Source organism: Pithys albifrons, chromosome 12 (assembly GCF_047495875.1).
Source record: "Pithys albifrons albifrons isolate INPA30051 chromosome 12, PitAlb_v1, whole genome shotgun sequence".
In the NCBI taxonomy this organism is placed as follows: domain Eukaryota; kingdom Metazoa; phylum Chordata; class Aves; order Passeriformes; family Thamnophilidae; genus Pithys; species Pithys albifrons.
Genome location: NC_092469.1, coordinates 12,474,281 through 12,488,193, shown reverse-complemented (window position 1 = coordinate 12,488,193; position 13,913 = coordinate 12,474,281). Strand labels below are relative to the sequence as shown.

General features: G+C 45.8%; 2 protein-coding genes across 2 annotated transcripts; one reads left to right on the top strand and one right to left on the bottom strand.

Annotated features, from left to right (window-relative positions):
• The first annotated feature begins 224 nt into the window (after positions 1 to 224).
• On the top strand, positions 225 to 4,113 carry DDX28 (DEAD-box helicase 28). The gene has a single exon (XM_071567433.1). It carries the CDS (start codon positions 298 to 300, stop codon positions 1,900 to 1,902), a length of 1,605 nt encoding a protein of 534 aa, XP_071423534.1. The 5' UTR covers positions 225 to 297; the 3' UTR covers positions 1,903 to 4,113.
• A 1,282-nt stretch (positions 4,114 to 5,395) lies between these two features.
• LOC139677553 (galanin receptor type 1-like) lies at positions 5,396 to 12,322 on the bottom strand. The gene is made up of 3 exons (XM_071567631.1): positions 11,615 to 12,322; positions 10,774 to 10,839; positions 5,396 to 5,713 (listed from the first exon to the last, which is right to left on the bottom strand). The coding sequence occupies exons 1-3, from the start codon at positions 12,320 to 12,322 to the stop codon at positions 5,396 to 5,398; spliced, it is 1,092 nt and encodes a 363-aa protein (XP_071423732.1).
• Between the last annotated feature and the right edge of the window lie 1,591 nt (positions 12,323 to 13,913).

The following is a 13,913-nucleotide window of genomic DNA, read 5'->3' as shown; positions in this document are numbered from 1 at the left end:
GGTGCCCTGTCAGACCTGGCGGGGTCCCGGCCCGGCGCTCACCCAGCGGAGCCGGGGGATGCCCCCGGACACACGGGCTCCTTCCCCAAGCGAAGGGCGCCGGGCTGACCCCGCCAGACCCCCCCGGGCCGCCTTCGCTCCTGCAGGGACGGCTCCCGGCGGGGAAAGGCGACTGCCAAGGGACCGGCCCCGCCGCGCTCACCTCGCGTGGCTCCGCCGGGCTCCCCGGGGCAGAGCGAGGCGGCGGCTCCTCCGCGGCGTCATCGGGCAGCGCCGCCGCCCACGTGGGGAGCTGCGATGGCGCTGGGCCGGGCGCTGCCGCTGCTGCTGCCGCGGCGGCCCGCGGGCTCTGGGGCAGCGGAGCCCCCCGGGACCGTGGTGCGCATCCCCTGGGCCCTGCGGCAGCGCCTGCAGCGGGGCCCGCAGCGCCGACGGCGCGGGCAGGGGGAGGCGACGGCGGCGGCGCGTCCCGGGAAGCTGCTGCTGCGGAGCCGGCGGCCGGAGCTGAGCCAGCCCCGCTGGCAGACGGTGGGGCGCTGGGAGCAGCCAGCGCTGGTGTCGGCGGGCTGGAAGCACAGGAAGGCGTGCGGGGATTACTTCCAGCTGGAGCCCTTGCAGGACTCGGCTCCGGCGCTGCAGGCGCCGCCGGCTGAGGCGGGGCAGGGCCCGACCTTCGCCGAGCTGGGGCTGCAGCCGGCGCTGCTGGCCGGCCTGGAGCGGCTCTCCATCGGCCGCCCCACGGCCGTGCAGCGCCTCGCCATCCCCGCGCTGCGCCGCGGCCGGAGCGCCCTGTGCGCCGCTGAGACCGGCAGCGGGAAGACCCTGGCGTACCTGCTGCCGCTGCTGGACGGGCTGCTCGGCCGCCCCGAGGGACCGGCGGGCGCGGCGGGGCCGCCGGCGCCCCGCGGGCTGGTGGTGCTGCCGTCGCGGGAGCTGGCGGCGCAGGTGCGCACCGTGGCGGCCGCGCTGTGCGCGCCCGCGGGGCTGGCGGTGCGCGGGCTCACGGGCGGCGGCGCGCAGGGCGGGCTGCGGGGGCAGCTGCGGGCTCCGCCGCCCGGCCCCGCCGTGCTGGTCGGCACCCCCGGGGCGCTGCGGGAGGCGCTGCGGCGGCGCTTCCTGGCCCTGAACAGGCTGCGCTGGATGGTGCTGGACGAGGCGGACACGTTGATGGACGAGTCGTTCACGGAGCTGCTGGAGGAGATCCTGGCACACGCGCCGGTGGCCGCTGGAGCCCCCGGGCCGGCCGGCCCCGGCGAGGAGAGGACACAGGTGGTGGTGGTCGGAGCCACCTTCCCCGCGGGGCTCAGCGAGACGCTGGCGAAGTTCACTGACGTGGACCGGTTTGTCACCCTCTCCACCCAGACCCTGCACCGCCTGCCGCCTCACGTTCAGCAGAAGTTTGTCCGTCTCAAGGGCCGGGACAAGCTGCCCGAGCTGCTGCAGTTGTTAAAGGAGCGCCCATCATCTGATGGGGCTGTTCTCATCTTCTGCAACAGTGCCAGCACTGTCAACTGGCTGGGCTATATCCTGGATGACCACAAAATCAAGCACCTGAGGCTGCAGGGACAGATGTCAGCAGCAGCTAGAGCTGGCATCTTTGCCTCTTTCCAGAAGGGCAATGTGTCCATCCTTGTCTGCACTGACCTTGCCTCGCGGGGGCTGGACACCAGCAGTGTGCAGCTGGTGGTCAACTATGACTTCCCAGACACCCTGCAGGACTACTTGCACCGCGTGGGGAGAGTTGGGCGGGTTGGGAGCAAGGCACCTGGAGCTGTGGTCAATTTTGTCACCTATCGGTGGGATGTGGACCTAGTACGGAAAATAGAGACTGCAGCCCGGAAAAGGACAGGCCTCCCAGGAATGGACTCTTCTATTAATAAACCTTCACCTAAAGGAGATTGATTCAGGTTGCCAGCCAGTACTAAATGAACTTGAAGTCATTAAGACAGCGTGGGTGAGCTGCTGTGTGTAAAGCAAACTGAAAGAAGAGAGAATTGAGTTTCAGGTGATCAGGTTAACTTTGTGTACTGTTCTGGAAGCTGCAGTAGTCATTTCCATACCCATCACAACTCATGGCTTTGCAGAAGGAAGCTAGTGACTAAGGATGCTTTTGGAGAAGACTGAAGAACGACCTCATCAGTTGATTTGGTTTAATTTTGTTGAGAATTATAAATTAAATTCCAATCAGAATGAAAGTAGGCCTGTATGATGTGCAGCTATCTTACATTTCATTACTGCCTACAACTAGCAGCTAAACATTGATTATTGAAACTGAAAAATTACTACCGTGTCAGGAAAAAAAAATGATATAACTTTGAGCTCTTATAGATACATGTAGAAAGACTAGAGGACAAATTATGTTTGGTTTTCTTGTGATGTAGCAGTTCATTCAGAGACTTCTAGCCCAGATACTTTTACAGTTTAGTGGGAACAAGAAGACACTATAAAGCCTGAAACTCAAGGCCTTAATTTCCCATTTTATGATTACCTTTCACTGAGAAAGGGGATCCTTCTTCATGTTATATTAAATAAAATTTAAAAAGCCCAAAGTGTTTCCTGTTCATTTTTTCTGCATGCTGTAGTGACATGTCTAGTCTCTGAACTGACTGTAAAATAAAAAAAACCAAACCCAAACCAAAACCCCAACACACAAAAATGTCTTCTCTTAAAGGTGTGTGTTGACTCAGGTTGTAATGACTCACAAGTAACAGAGTGAATGCAGGATTTGTTTTGAATATTGTGCCATTGTTCTATTTAGCTGTAAACCAAGAGGATTGAAGTGAGGCTGAGGTTATTTCATATTTAGCTGCTAGTTTGTCTCCATGGTAAATAATCACACAAATAGCATATTAGCTCTGATTTCTGTTGCAGTGATGTATCACAGCCCTTTCTTTTGGTGGCTGTTTTTCCCGTGCTATCCACTTTAACCTCTAAAAGCCTGAGCCTGCTAAAACACAATGTAGAAATAGTAAGCTGGTAAATGAAAGGATCACAGCATAGTATCTAAACCATTGTTTTCTGAGTAACAGGCTGGAGATACTCTGAGTATACTGAGAGTAAAAGCTAAATAAAGAGAAAAATTGTAAAGAGAGTCACCTAAGATCAGGCTATAGGACCTTATCATGTTGCACACACATGCTCTGTTCATATTGCATAGTTAAGGGGCTCTTAGAGGAAGTTACAGACCTGTAAAACTGTCTAATAGCTTCCAATTTTTAGAAATACATTTGAAGATTGGAAATTTTATGTTTTGGATCTGTTCATTGCATGAACTACTTGCCTCTCATCTGTAGTTCAATCAACTGCAAATCAGGCAATTTATGTGTCCACAAGCCAAAGCTTACTGTTCATGTGTAGTGGTAGGGTAAATCTCTGGGGACAATCTAGTATTATGTTTTACAGAAGATCATCTCCATTTGTAATATGCATCTTCAGGTCCTCTGAACTGCTGTGAAATAGTCTCCTTCCATTTGAGATACATGGGTTAACTTGAATGAGGCAAATTGTATTCAGAAAACTCCAAGTGAAAGATTTTAATAGTTGCTTACCTGCTTTGGCAAAGCAATTTCATTCTCACTCCATCTCAAGTGTTGTATAATTCAAATCTGATTTTTTCAAAGCTGTGCCTATTTCAGAGAGCGTTTTTGCTTCCTGAGGCAGCTGGCAATGGTGACTGTGCTTCTCAGTTCAACATCAAGAGCTGCCCTTTTCAAGTTTCTGAGGAAAATTGTTGCTTGGGATTTTAGATATCTAACCTTCAAATTTTTGTCTTCTCACATAGCTGTTTTACAGGACTAAGTCAGTTGTTCTGGCTGAAATATCATAACTGATGCAGATGATGTGTACTGTAATACTTCGCTCCCTTAACTACAGTTTCCATCTAACTAATGGAACCAAAGTTAATCACAGTTACATGTCATATAAACAACAACTTGTGACACAAAATCTGAGATCAAACTATGTGACAATGGTAGTTCATAATTAATGCATCTGTTTAATTTGTATCAGTAACTAAGTAGCGTTGGTGATAAGAGAATACTTTTTTTCTTGAGCTGAAACATGGAAAGAAAATGTAAGGAAGGTTGACTTTCAATAAATTGTCCAGAATGGCAATGTGGGCATGCTTGACACTGAGGTATAAATTATACGTGTTAACAATTAATTATGTTACAAAAATTATTTGTATATGTTCTGTTGGCCATAAGAAAAGATGCTGGAGTTGTTCTACAAAGTTATATTTGCATATTTCTGTTATGGTTTTAGATATATAATTTGTAGTTTAACTTCTGGAACTCCCTTTTTTACAATCTGTGAATGGGTCAGTCTGGATTGCAGCACACAGAATTAGGAAATTAGACCACACAATGAAATAAGTTCTTTCAGCCATATGCTTCCTAATTTCAAAGTAAATTGCACTTCATATATTTACAAACAATAACCTTGAACTTGGAACAAATGCCCTAAAGTGTTGCTAGGGCACTGTTGGTAACAACAGTTTGTCAAAAAAAACCCCAAAACAACAAAAACCAAGCCAAACCAACCAACCAACCAAAAAACTTGAAAAAACAAACTACAAATCTTTAGGCATTTATATGCTAAAGTGGCCAATAAAAATCCGGGTAGATAGAGAACACTATTAAACATTACTTCCAAATAAAACCACAGTTCTTTGAAGCATATATTGAGAAATACCACTGTCCTACTGTTGCTCACCAAGAGACAGTTGCTGGAGTCAGTGATTAACAGCAGTAATTACACACAGGGGCACACAGACATTCAGACCCTGGGGTAAATAAGCGGATACAGAGCCACCAAAGGCAGACAGTCACATCACTGACATGCCATGTGGGAGGTTTTACTGCCCAATAGCTAAATTCTGGAGCAAAGCCTTCAAGGAGATTTAGAGACCATATGACAGCTAGTGAGCTAAATGTGTGTGTAGCTCACATAGATCAAACCTGTGGAAGAAACAAAGATGTATCCAAAGACTTTAGTTTGACTTTTCCCAAACTGCTCTTTGAACATCCCATCACTCATTCACATCTTAATGACTGTCTACAGACATCATTAACTGCACTCTTTTTGTCTGGATATATTCTACCTTCTGTGTAACTCTTACTTTAGACTTTATGGGCATCACAACTGCATATGCGTTCTATCTGGCAGGCATTCAGATACCTTTTGCATATAGCCCAGTGCCTGGCAAGATACCCTAGGACAACCTCTGTCAAGTGCTATCACAGCCAGAGGGAAAAATATCTCCTACCACTGCAGTAATCTGACAAAGCTCATATTTGCAGACTCCAAAGCTCTCTGGAATACACTTCTATATATGTTCTCCCCAGATGGCTCCCTCTTCTCTCCTCTTCCTCCTGAAACGTTCAGTGAGCCCAATTTACACATTAGTGGTGGAGTGTGTGGTAGAGAAGTTCTCCATGCGTATTCTGGCCAGTTTCTCAGCAGGAACTGGCTGCAGAAAGAACCTGCAGGTGAAGGCTTGCCGGCAGGCCTTGCGGAAATTCTCCGAGAGGAAAGCGTAAATGATGGGGTTGATGCAAGAATTCCCATAGGCCAAGCAGTGGGAGATGATGCGGAAGGTGAAGGAGATGTTGTTCAGGGGGAAGTGCCCAAACTCTGCCCACATGGTGATGATGTGGTGTGGCAGCCAGGACAGCAGGAACACAGCAACCACGAGAAACACTGTCTGCGTTGTCTGGAAAAGACAAGATTGTGTATTAAATGGTCACAGTGATCAAGTGAGTCTGTGGAATGAATGAGTTTGCTTTCCTTTGTCAGTAGTGAAGGCAGCATAACACAGGCAACAGTGGCGACCAACCCTCTGCCCTGGAAAACACGGATTGACTGGTTTGGGCTCAAACAGCTACAGGCAATGGGGAGAGTGCCTGTTAAACTTCAAACAATACAGAGGCTGCAACAGTAATGCTAACTGTGTTACATGAAAGAGTGGAAACAATATTCCCTAACATCTGGAGGCTGAGGAAGGTGAAGGCTATTGAAGATAACTGGAGGGGGAGGGGAACAGGCTGCAAGGAAACATGGCACTCAGTAACAAAGACTGGCCTGAGGAGAAAGATTTTTCCAGTAGCTTCCCTCTTACAGGAGAAATCCAGGGAACCAACGCATAGAGGACTTTATACATATATATATGCAGAGCTCTTTGATTAGAAATATTCCTAGCGAGGTGATGACCTGAGGGAGGCTCCCTGTGCCTGTATCTCAGCCTGTATCCTGGCTGGGTTAGGGATGTGCTCCTGCCCTGATTGCTCTCCGGTTTGGCTGGCCAGCCCTGTCACAAGCTGTCATTTGTATGTCCCCAAGCTTGACCTGACTGTTCTCTGAAATCACCATATAAAATGAAAGCTAACGGGAGTGAGCTGCTGACAGCAGCTGTGGTACCTTTCACCAGCAATAATGGTGCTACTTCTTTACTCTCTAGCAATGCTAAGTAGCTTAGGCTTGTTACCAAGGCAACCTTTCATAGCATCCATCTGCTTAAATTAGGGGGCTACAAGCACTGAAATATTCTTTTGAATAAGGGTTATATACCTAGCTTTTCCCCCCTCACCCTACCTTTAAATGGGAAATAACAAACTGCATTCAGTTTAGGGCTGAATATTACAGACTGGGTTTGCAGTTGCCATGTATTAGCACCAAGCTGTTTGGGGGGTCCAGAGTTTTGGGATGTTGCAGATGGGAAACACAGACAATATTATAGCAATAATATACATAATTCATGGCTCAAGAAACAGGTTTTGGAAATAGAACTTGTGCCTGTTTTTTCAAGCTAAGGAACATCTAGTTAAGATAGAAGAAACTGAAACAAAACATTGTTTTTTAATGTGGTAACTTTTTGTAGCTAAAAACTAATGTTACTATAGACTGACACCAGCTGTGGAGGTCTGATCCAAAAAGTTTGTGCAGTGTTTGAGATTATTCCCTGGGCTGTGATAGTTTGCACAGCTAATGGGTTACTGTTGGTCTGACTGTGCCACTTAGTGCAAACCTTCTGGTTCATCTCCAAAGGTTCTGTGGGTCCATAATAAAGAGGTACAAAGGCCACTACTGGATTAACTAAGTCTCTCTAAAAACTCCTAGAAGTCTTTTGAGGAGCTCCACAAAATAACTTACTGTGTTATTTGTTGTACAGGCAAAGTAAGTGTGTTTAAACTACAGAGTGAATCAATAGCATGGTAAGAAAGAAAGACTAGGAGAGTAATAAATATTTTTGTTTGTCAAATAAATAAACTTCTTTTTTATTCCACTCCCCCCAAATCCTCCTCCCTCTCCCTCCTTCCTCTGTTATTTCTGTCATGAGCAGACTGTCTAGAATTTACTTACTTTTTCTTTTGTTATCTTTAGAGGTCATCTGCCTCTTGTTTATGCTTTCCTGCTTTTCTTTGTCTATTTTGCCTATTGATTTTTTCCCCCAGCCCTAGACAAGTTCTTTCTTGCTTTTAACCTTCCCTGTCCTTCAAAAAGCAACAGGAAAATGTGTTTAAAGACCATTTTGGGAGGAGATGCCTCCTTTTGGAGGATGATGAAGTCTTTAACATTTAAATGTGTTTTGACCTGCTGTCCTTGATAAGCTTCTAATGAAGCTGCCTCAACTTGCCAGGCAATTTGTCTACAGCAAAATTAAGATTGTCCTGTCATGAGTCAAATGCTTTAAGTATTTCATGGACCTACCTGTTTTAGGCAGAACTACGTAGATTAAAATAATAAACATTCTTGAGACTAAAATATAGAGTGGACAGAGCAGTCTAAAGGCAGAGGATTTGTCATTTTCTTGGTCTAGTCCCATCTGGAGACAGCCACCTGCACATTGTTTTTCAGAGTTAATCAGACCATCAATTTTTACTGTGAACCTCAGCCACACACAAATGCAAAAGAACACTCAATTAGGCTTTTATTAAACAGTACTAGCTTGAAGAAAAACTGGGCTTCATTACTGAGACAACTGCTGTTTTCTGAGTATGGTGAGATTTATTTTTCCTCTTTTTTCCTCCCAAAATTCTGAAGGAAGAAGCATAAAAGAGCCTATGCTTGTTCTTTCACACTGTCTTATCAGTAACAACAATTGAGCCTTCCTTTATTACTCCAGAAACATGCTGATAGTTTAGTGATAAATGCACAACCAGCTGATTCAAAAACAAGCATACCTGTTCTTAACTACTTAAATGTTGGGTAGCAGCTTTTGCTGCTTCAGTGCACATGTGTCTGTTAATTACTTCTGAAGCATTTCTCACTGCCCTTTTTTTGTTGGTTTTTTTTTTCCTAATTACACTTCAGTGTAATTCTACTCTTCAGTGGTTAGAAAATCACACTGAAAATTTTCTTTTTCGTTGTTCTCTATCTTTTTCCTTGCAATCAGAAATGGCAATTGGCTGTCATGAAGAGGAAGAGGGATTGAAATAAATATATGTTCAGATGTTATCAATTCATTTTGGCAACTTGTATTATGTGCTAAGAGGTGGACTCTTCATTTCCCAGCAGCTTCCTTGCACTGTTCAAACTGCTCATCTGCACATCTCTCATTTTGTGATTATGCCACTAATCTCCTCTGTTGGTGCCCTTAAGACTTACTCACTTTGTATTCATAAACGCCTGTGAGCATTGTGATATTCCTATTATCCACTAATTGGTAATGATGCTCTGAATTCCTGCTGCCCTGGACTCTTGTTAGCCAAACAACATGCAGGATTTCACCTCTGAATAATATTCTTTTTCTGGATGGATCCCAGGTTCTTCCATGCTCCTTTGTTGTATTTACTGTTGTTCAAATACTAAGGCCTCAAACATCATATTCATTGTCTCCAGCAAAACCTTCAACTTGCATGAACAACAGTCAAATAATTAATTCAACACACAGGAAAGCAATTACAGTGAAACTTCGTCTGCCTCTTTTGGCCTCTTTTGGATGTTTAGGCATACCATTTACCTTGAATGAATACTGTATGTTTTAACTCAAGCTGTTGTATGACCTCCAAAATGCAGCACTCCAGGGAGTGTCCCAAATAAACTTGATACGTGTTTTCTTAGCTCTGGGAGCACTGAATAGCAAATTTGCTTACCCACCAGGTAGGCATGGTTCACCTTTCTATTGCAGCTAACCAACAGAATAGCATAGTACTAATTTGTTTTCTTTAAATGGCTCATTTGATCTCTTAATTGGTGGTTTTGGCCTCAAGGTCCCACAGTTCCTACCGTCCTTTCAAGGAAGTTTGCAAAATAGTGAAATTCACATCCCCAGAAACATTCTTAACCTTGAAAAAGCACTTCAGGTTGTTTAGTTTCCAAGGCTTGTCACTTGTTCTTTAAGGATGTAAACATTGAGAAGCCCTGGTGTGCTCCAGAGGCCAGTAAAACACCACAGGACCATGGTCAGAATAGACCCCGGTTTGCATTAATTTCCACTGTTAAATTATCTTATTTAAGGCAGAGGTACAATCAGAGTTCCTGGGTTGGGCTCTTATGAAACACTTTACAGCACTGTCAGACAGGGAACTGGAACCCCAGGTGTCTTTTGTGGCCATGAGGTCTGGGAGACAACAGCTGGGCCTTCAGATCCTGCTGAAGTGGAGCTGCCATTGAAGACTTCTGTTTAAAGATGCTTCATATACCAGTGGGCCTTTTTGACAAGGTTCCCTTGAGAGGAAATTGGGTGGTAGTGCCACCCTCTTCTAAGTGTATGCGTCAGAGCTCCTCTTAGTTGTGTGGAAAGCAAAAAACCTTACAGCTGTTTTAGCTTTGACCTGGGTTTGGTTTCCATATGGGACAACAGACAGCAGGGACACTTGAGTGCATGTCCCTGCTGGGTCCCTGGGCAGCAGGGGCTCCTCTGCTGGGGCAGGCAGGATGCCCCAGGGAAGGCTGCATGGAAGGGAGCACGGCACTGGGAACCATGCTGTGACAGAAAGCGGCACAAGGAGGGGTAGAGAAACAAGCAAGAGAGTTCTTGGAATAACAAATTGCTAATAGTGTGGTTCATTAGGCTTTGTTTCCATGTGTTTGATTTACTAAAATAAAATAAGCCTACAGTTTCACTTATTGATGTACACCCAACAACTACAGCTTAATAGCATTTTCCCCTTTGACATCAGGTAAATCTGATGTTGCATTACTGAGGTTGGTGAGTTTTGCTACCTGAAAACTATTAATGATGGCTTATTTACTCTAAGATTCTTAGACAAAAAAAAAATTAAATCTATCCTTAAAATTTGCCCCAGTAAATACAATTCTGATTATTTCATACACCTTGAGGCAGAGATAACTCTCTTTTTTGATTTGCACAGGGATCAGACCAGAAGCCACTACCTACTTAAGTCCAAACCTAAGAAAGGTCTTAAATGCAAACTGCAACAAGTGAAGTCCTTTAGTTTCAGAGTTCTTTGCATATTTTCTTTTTAGCTTGCTGAGCTGTACTCAAAACACTCAGATGTCTTTACAGTCTGAGTGTCTTACTGGCTGTCAGGGTAAAAAGAGTATTCATGGGATTCTATTAGAGCACAATGAATTAAAGGCAGTTCAGCAGGTGTGTATATAGAGATCAATAAAGCATTTCAATAATGGCATCGTTATGTCCTGTGCCTGTAAAGATATAGCAAACTGTCAATGTTAATTCTGAACCTGAGCTGAAAGACATGAATGACACTTCAGTATGTGGATGGGGCTTGAAAAGGCTATTAGTTATTTTACAAACTTCACTTATCTACTGTATTATAGTCATGTACAGATTAAACCAAATATATTTACCTTCTTCTTTGATCTCTCTGACTTCTTGGAAATGTTCTTTACTTTCATATGGAGATGATGTAAAACCTTGAGGGGGGGAAGAAAAGAAGCAATATATTGAATGGGAAATTGAATTTTGTATATTAGTATTTGAACTTTCAGTGACAAGGAACTTCAATGCCTGATAGTCTTGTGGCAGTTAATTGATTCAAAATTAATTCAAGATTCACAGAAAATGTATTGTGCATGCCAGCACAACTTATAGACTTACTACCAGTCTTAGTCATGCCAAAGTTCAGTGAGAGGAAACCAAATACCTGAGTGGTAGAAAGACACAAGAAGAAAGGAAAAAAAATTCTTGCTGAATAAAACTTAGATCCTAAGATTTCTTTTTGCAAGTCTTTGCAAGACAGAGTGTCTGAGCTCTGTGCCACCAAAAAAAGAAAAAAAAAAAAGAAAGAAAGAGAGAAAGGAGAGAAATCAGGGAGATGTCTTTATCTAAAACTGTTTCTGAATACTCTCTTCATAATTTATTCATCCACAGGTTTTTCCTCTTGCCACAAACAAACATTGGTTATTTAGAAAGAACAAAGTGAAAAATAGAAAAAAACATAAGAGTCTTTAGAGGGTTGGGGTGCCAGACTGGGGGTCATCTTAGTAATTGTAATCCTTTTTGTGAGCTGGTGCAATTTAATTCTTCTCTTCCCTCTCCCTACCCCAGAAAAGTTTTCTGTACCAGGAGAGAATATGGAAAGGGTTGGATCTGCTGTCTGGCTGGGGAGCTTGAATGTGCACACACGCGACACCGAGAGTCTGGGATTGTTCCCTCCATATAAACACTATTCCCATCCCTCGCACCCACCTTGGCATAGCAGCAGGTGATGAGCACCAGGGGCAGGAGGTATCCCACCAGCAGGATGGCAATCTTGTACATCTGTTTGGCTGTTGAACCATTTGCCCAGTGCTCCCAGCAGAAAGAGCTGTTGGGTGCTTGCTGATGCCCACTCATGAGGGCCTGGTGCTGGGCCACGGGGATGGCAATGAGCAGAGACAGCAGCCAAATGACAGCCACGCCCAGGGCAGCGTTGCGCTTGCTGCGGATGCAGGGGGAGCGTTTGGCATGGACCACAGCAATGTATCTGTCCACAGACATGGCCACCAGAGTGAAGATGCTGACCAGCATTGTTGCCATAGCCAAGTAGTGAACCCACTTGCAAAAGAAGGCACCGAAGATCCACTCTGGCAGGGAGTAGATGGTGGCCTGGAAGGGGACACAGAAGAGCAGAAAGGAGAAGTCTGCAATGCTCAAGTTCAGGATGAAGATGTTGGTAGCACTGTGCGATGGGCGGCCCCCAGGCCGGAGACGCCCCAAAACAACCAGCACTAACGTGTTTCCCACCATTCCCATGAGAAAAATCAACCCAAAAAGGACTGGTACAATCACCACCTCTGGGCCTCCCCTGGTTGCTCCTGCCCAGCGAGTTGGGGTCTCTGTTTTGTTGGTCTCAGAGCTGCACTTGCTGGTGTTGGCTCCAAGGGAATGCACAAAGTTGTCCTCCTGCTCCTCCATGGAGCTGGGCAGCTTGGCGGGCAGGGAGCAGTTGCTGCAGTCCTGGCTGCTGCCCGGTGGGGCTGTGTTTGTTCGGGGTGGCCACAGGTGAATTTTTGCCCTTTCCAATGCTCTGTGTCTTTCCTTTGGGGAGCAATTTTCTTCAGGTGATTCTTCCAAGTTCTCTCTGTCTCTGGTACAGATTATTCCAAAATCTGGCAAAAAAAGAGGTTGAGGAATTTGTGTCATCCAAGAAATAACTTCAGGTTTGGCAGTTGTTGTTGTCGAAGCTTCTGTGGCAAAGTCCGTGCCAGAGGGGCAGAGGATGAGGCTGCCCTGGGGGCTCGGAGCGGCGGCAAAGCGGCAGCGGCTCGGCTCCCTCACGCCCCTCCTCTTCTGCTTACCTCCCACAATCCCGGGATCTGTGGCTGTCGCATCTCCTTTCCCAGCTCCATGCTGAGCTGTGGCAGAGAACAAACGCTGTGGCCTGAGCCCTTCAGAAAATAGCCCGGCCAGCTTTGTCTCCGTGCATTACTGCCCGTAAGGGGGAACAGCAGAGCAAAAGTTCCCATCCAAAGGGATGGATAAGCAACAGCTGCTGAGCAATAGTGTGTGCAGTTCTGTGAGGAGCACCATTGCAACTGCTGCATGAGGAGGAAGAAGGGTAAAATATATTTTTTTATCAGCAGAGAAGGATTTTCTTTGTTTCACAGTCTTCAATGTGCTTTTATTAGGGCATAAAACAATCTGAACAGTTGTGTTTTCAACACAAAAAGCTGGGAGAGCTTTAGATTCGGCATTGAGTCCTACCACTTTTGGGATGTCTGCTCCAATTCCTTAGTGCCTGAATATTCATGAACCTTGTTGATCCAGCTGTGAAGACATTTTGGGTTCAGCACAGTAGTCCCACAGCATCTGCACTGGAAAAGGAAATGTTCAGTCCTGGTAGTTCAGCTGTAATACTCCCTGCCAAGGAACAGAGATATGGGTTTTTTTAAAAAAAGTTTTATTAAAGATTAATGGCTCAGTTATTGTGGCTTTTATGCTTACTTATAGAAGGTGTGTTTTAGGAGGTACTACTAAGTAGCTTGGTTTTAATGGTTTGTTTCCTCATATTCCTTAAGGGAGTCTGTGAGCTCTGCAGGCAGAGAGGAGGGAACAAAGTTTAGACAAACATTAACAGTACCTGCATACAGTGATTTATGGGACAGCTCCCTGCAGAGAAGAGCACCCATCTCTGTCTTCAGTGTTTGCAACTCCAAGCACTTGCTCTGAGTGGGTCACCAGCTCCTTTGAATGGCAGGATTAGACTGGAGGGAGCCCCTTAATTTTAGAAACAAAGTTCAGTAACTGCCTTGTGACTTGTTTCTAAGCCCTTGTTTGGAGGTGACAGTGCTGCCTCGCTTAGTCTGCTCTGATTATACCCTTGTTTCACAACTGTTCTGAAGCCAGACATCCCATGGCTTTGGGGTGAGGTGGGAAGTGGCCAGGGAGGGAAGAACGTCTGAGTTGCAATGGAAGAAATTATCTCCCCTTGTCGAGAGCAGATCACCGTGGCTGTAGCAGCTGCCTGGATACCACCTGCAGCTTCTCTTCCGCTGCTGTGGCCTGG

Excerpts from the sequence above, each read along its gene's own strand:
- DDX28 (XM_071567433.1), top strand. The coding sequence starts at position 298 with ATGGCGCTGGGCCGGGCGCTGCCGCTGCTGCTGCCGCGGCGGCCCGCG.
- LOC139677553 (XM_071567631.1), bottom strand. The coding sequence starts at position 12,322 with ATGGAGGAGCAGGAGGACAACTTTGTGCATTCCCTTGGAGCCAACACC. Across the intron at positions 10,840-11,614 it reads TCACCTGCTGCTATGCCAAG|GTTTTACATCATCTCCATAT; the intron begins GTGGGTGCGAGG and ends CCCCCCCTCAAG. Across the intron at positions 5,714-10,773 it reads CAGAGAGATCAAAGAAGAAG|ACAACGCAGACAGTGTTTCT; the intron begins GTAAATATATTT and ends TGTCTTTTCCAG.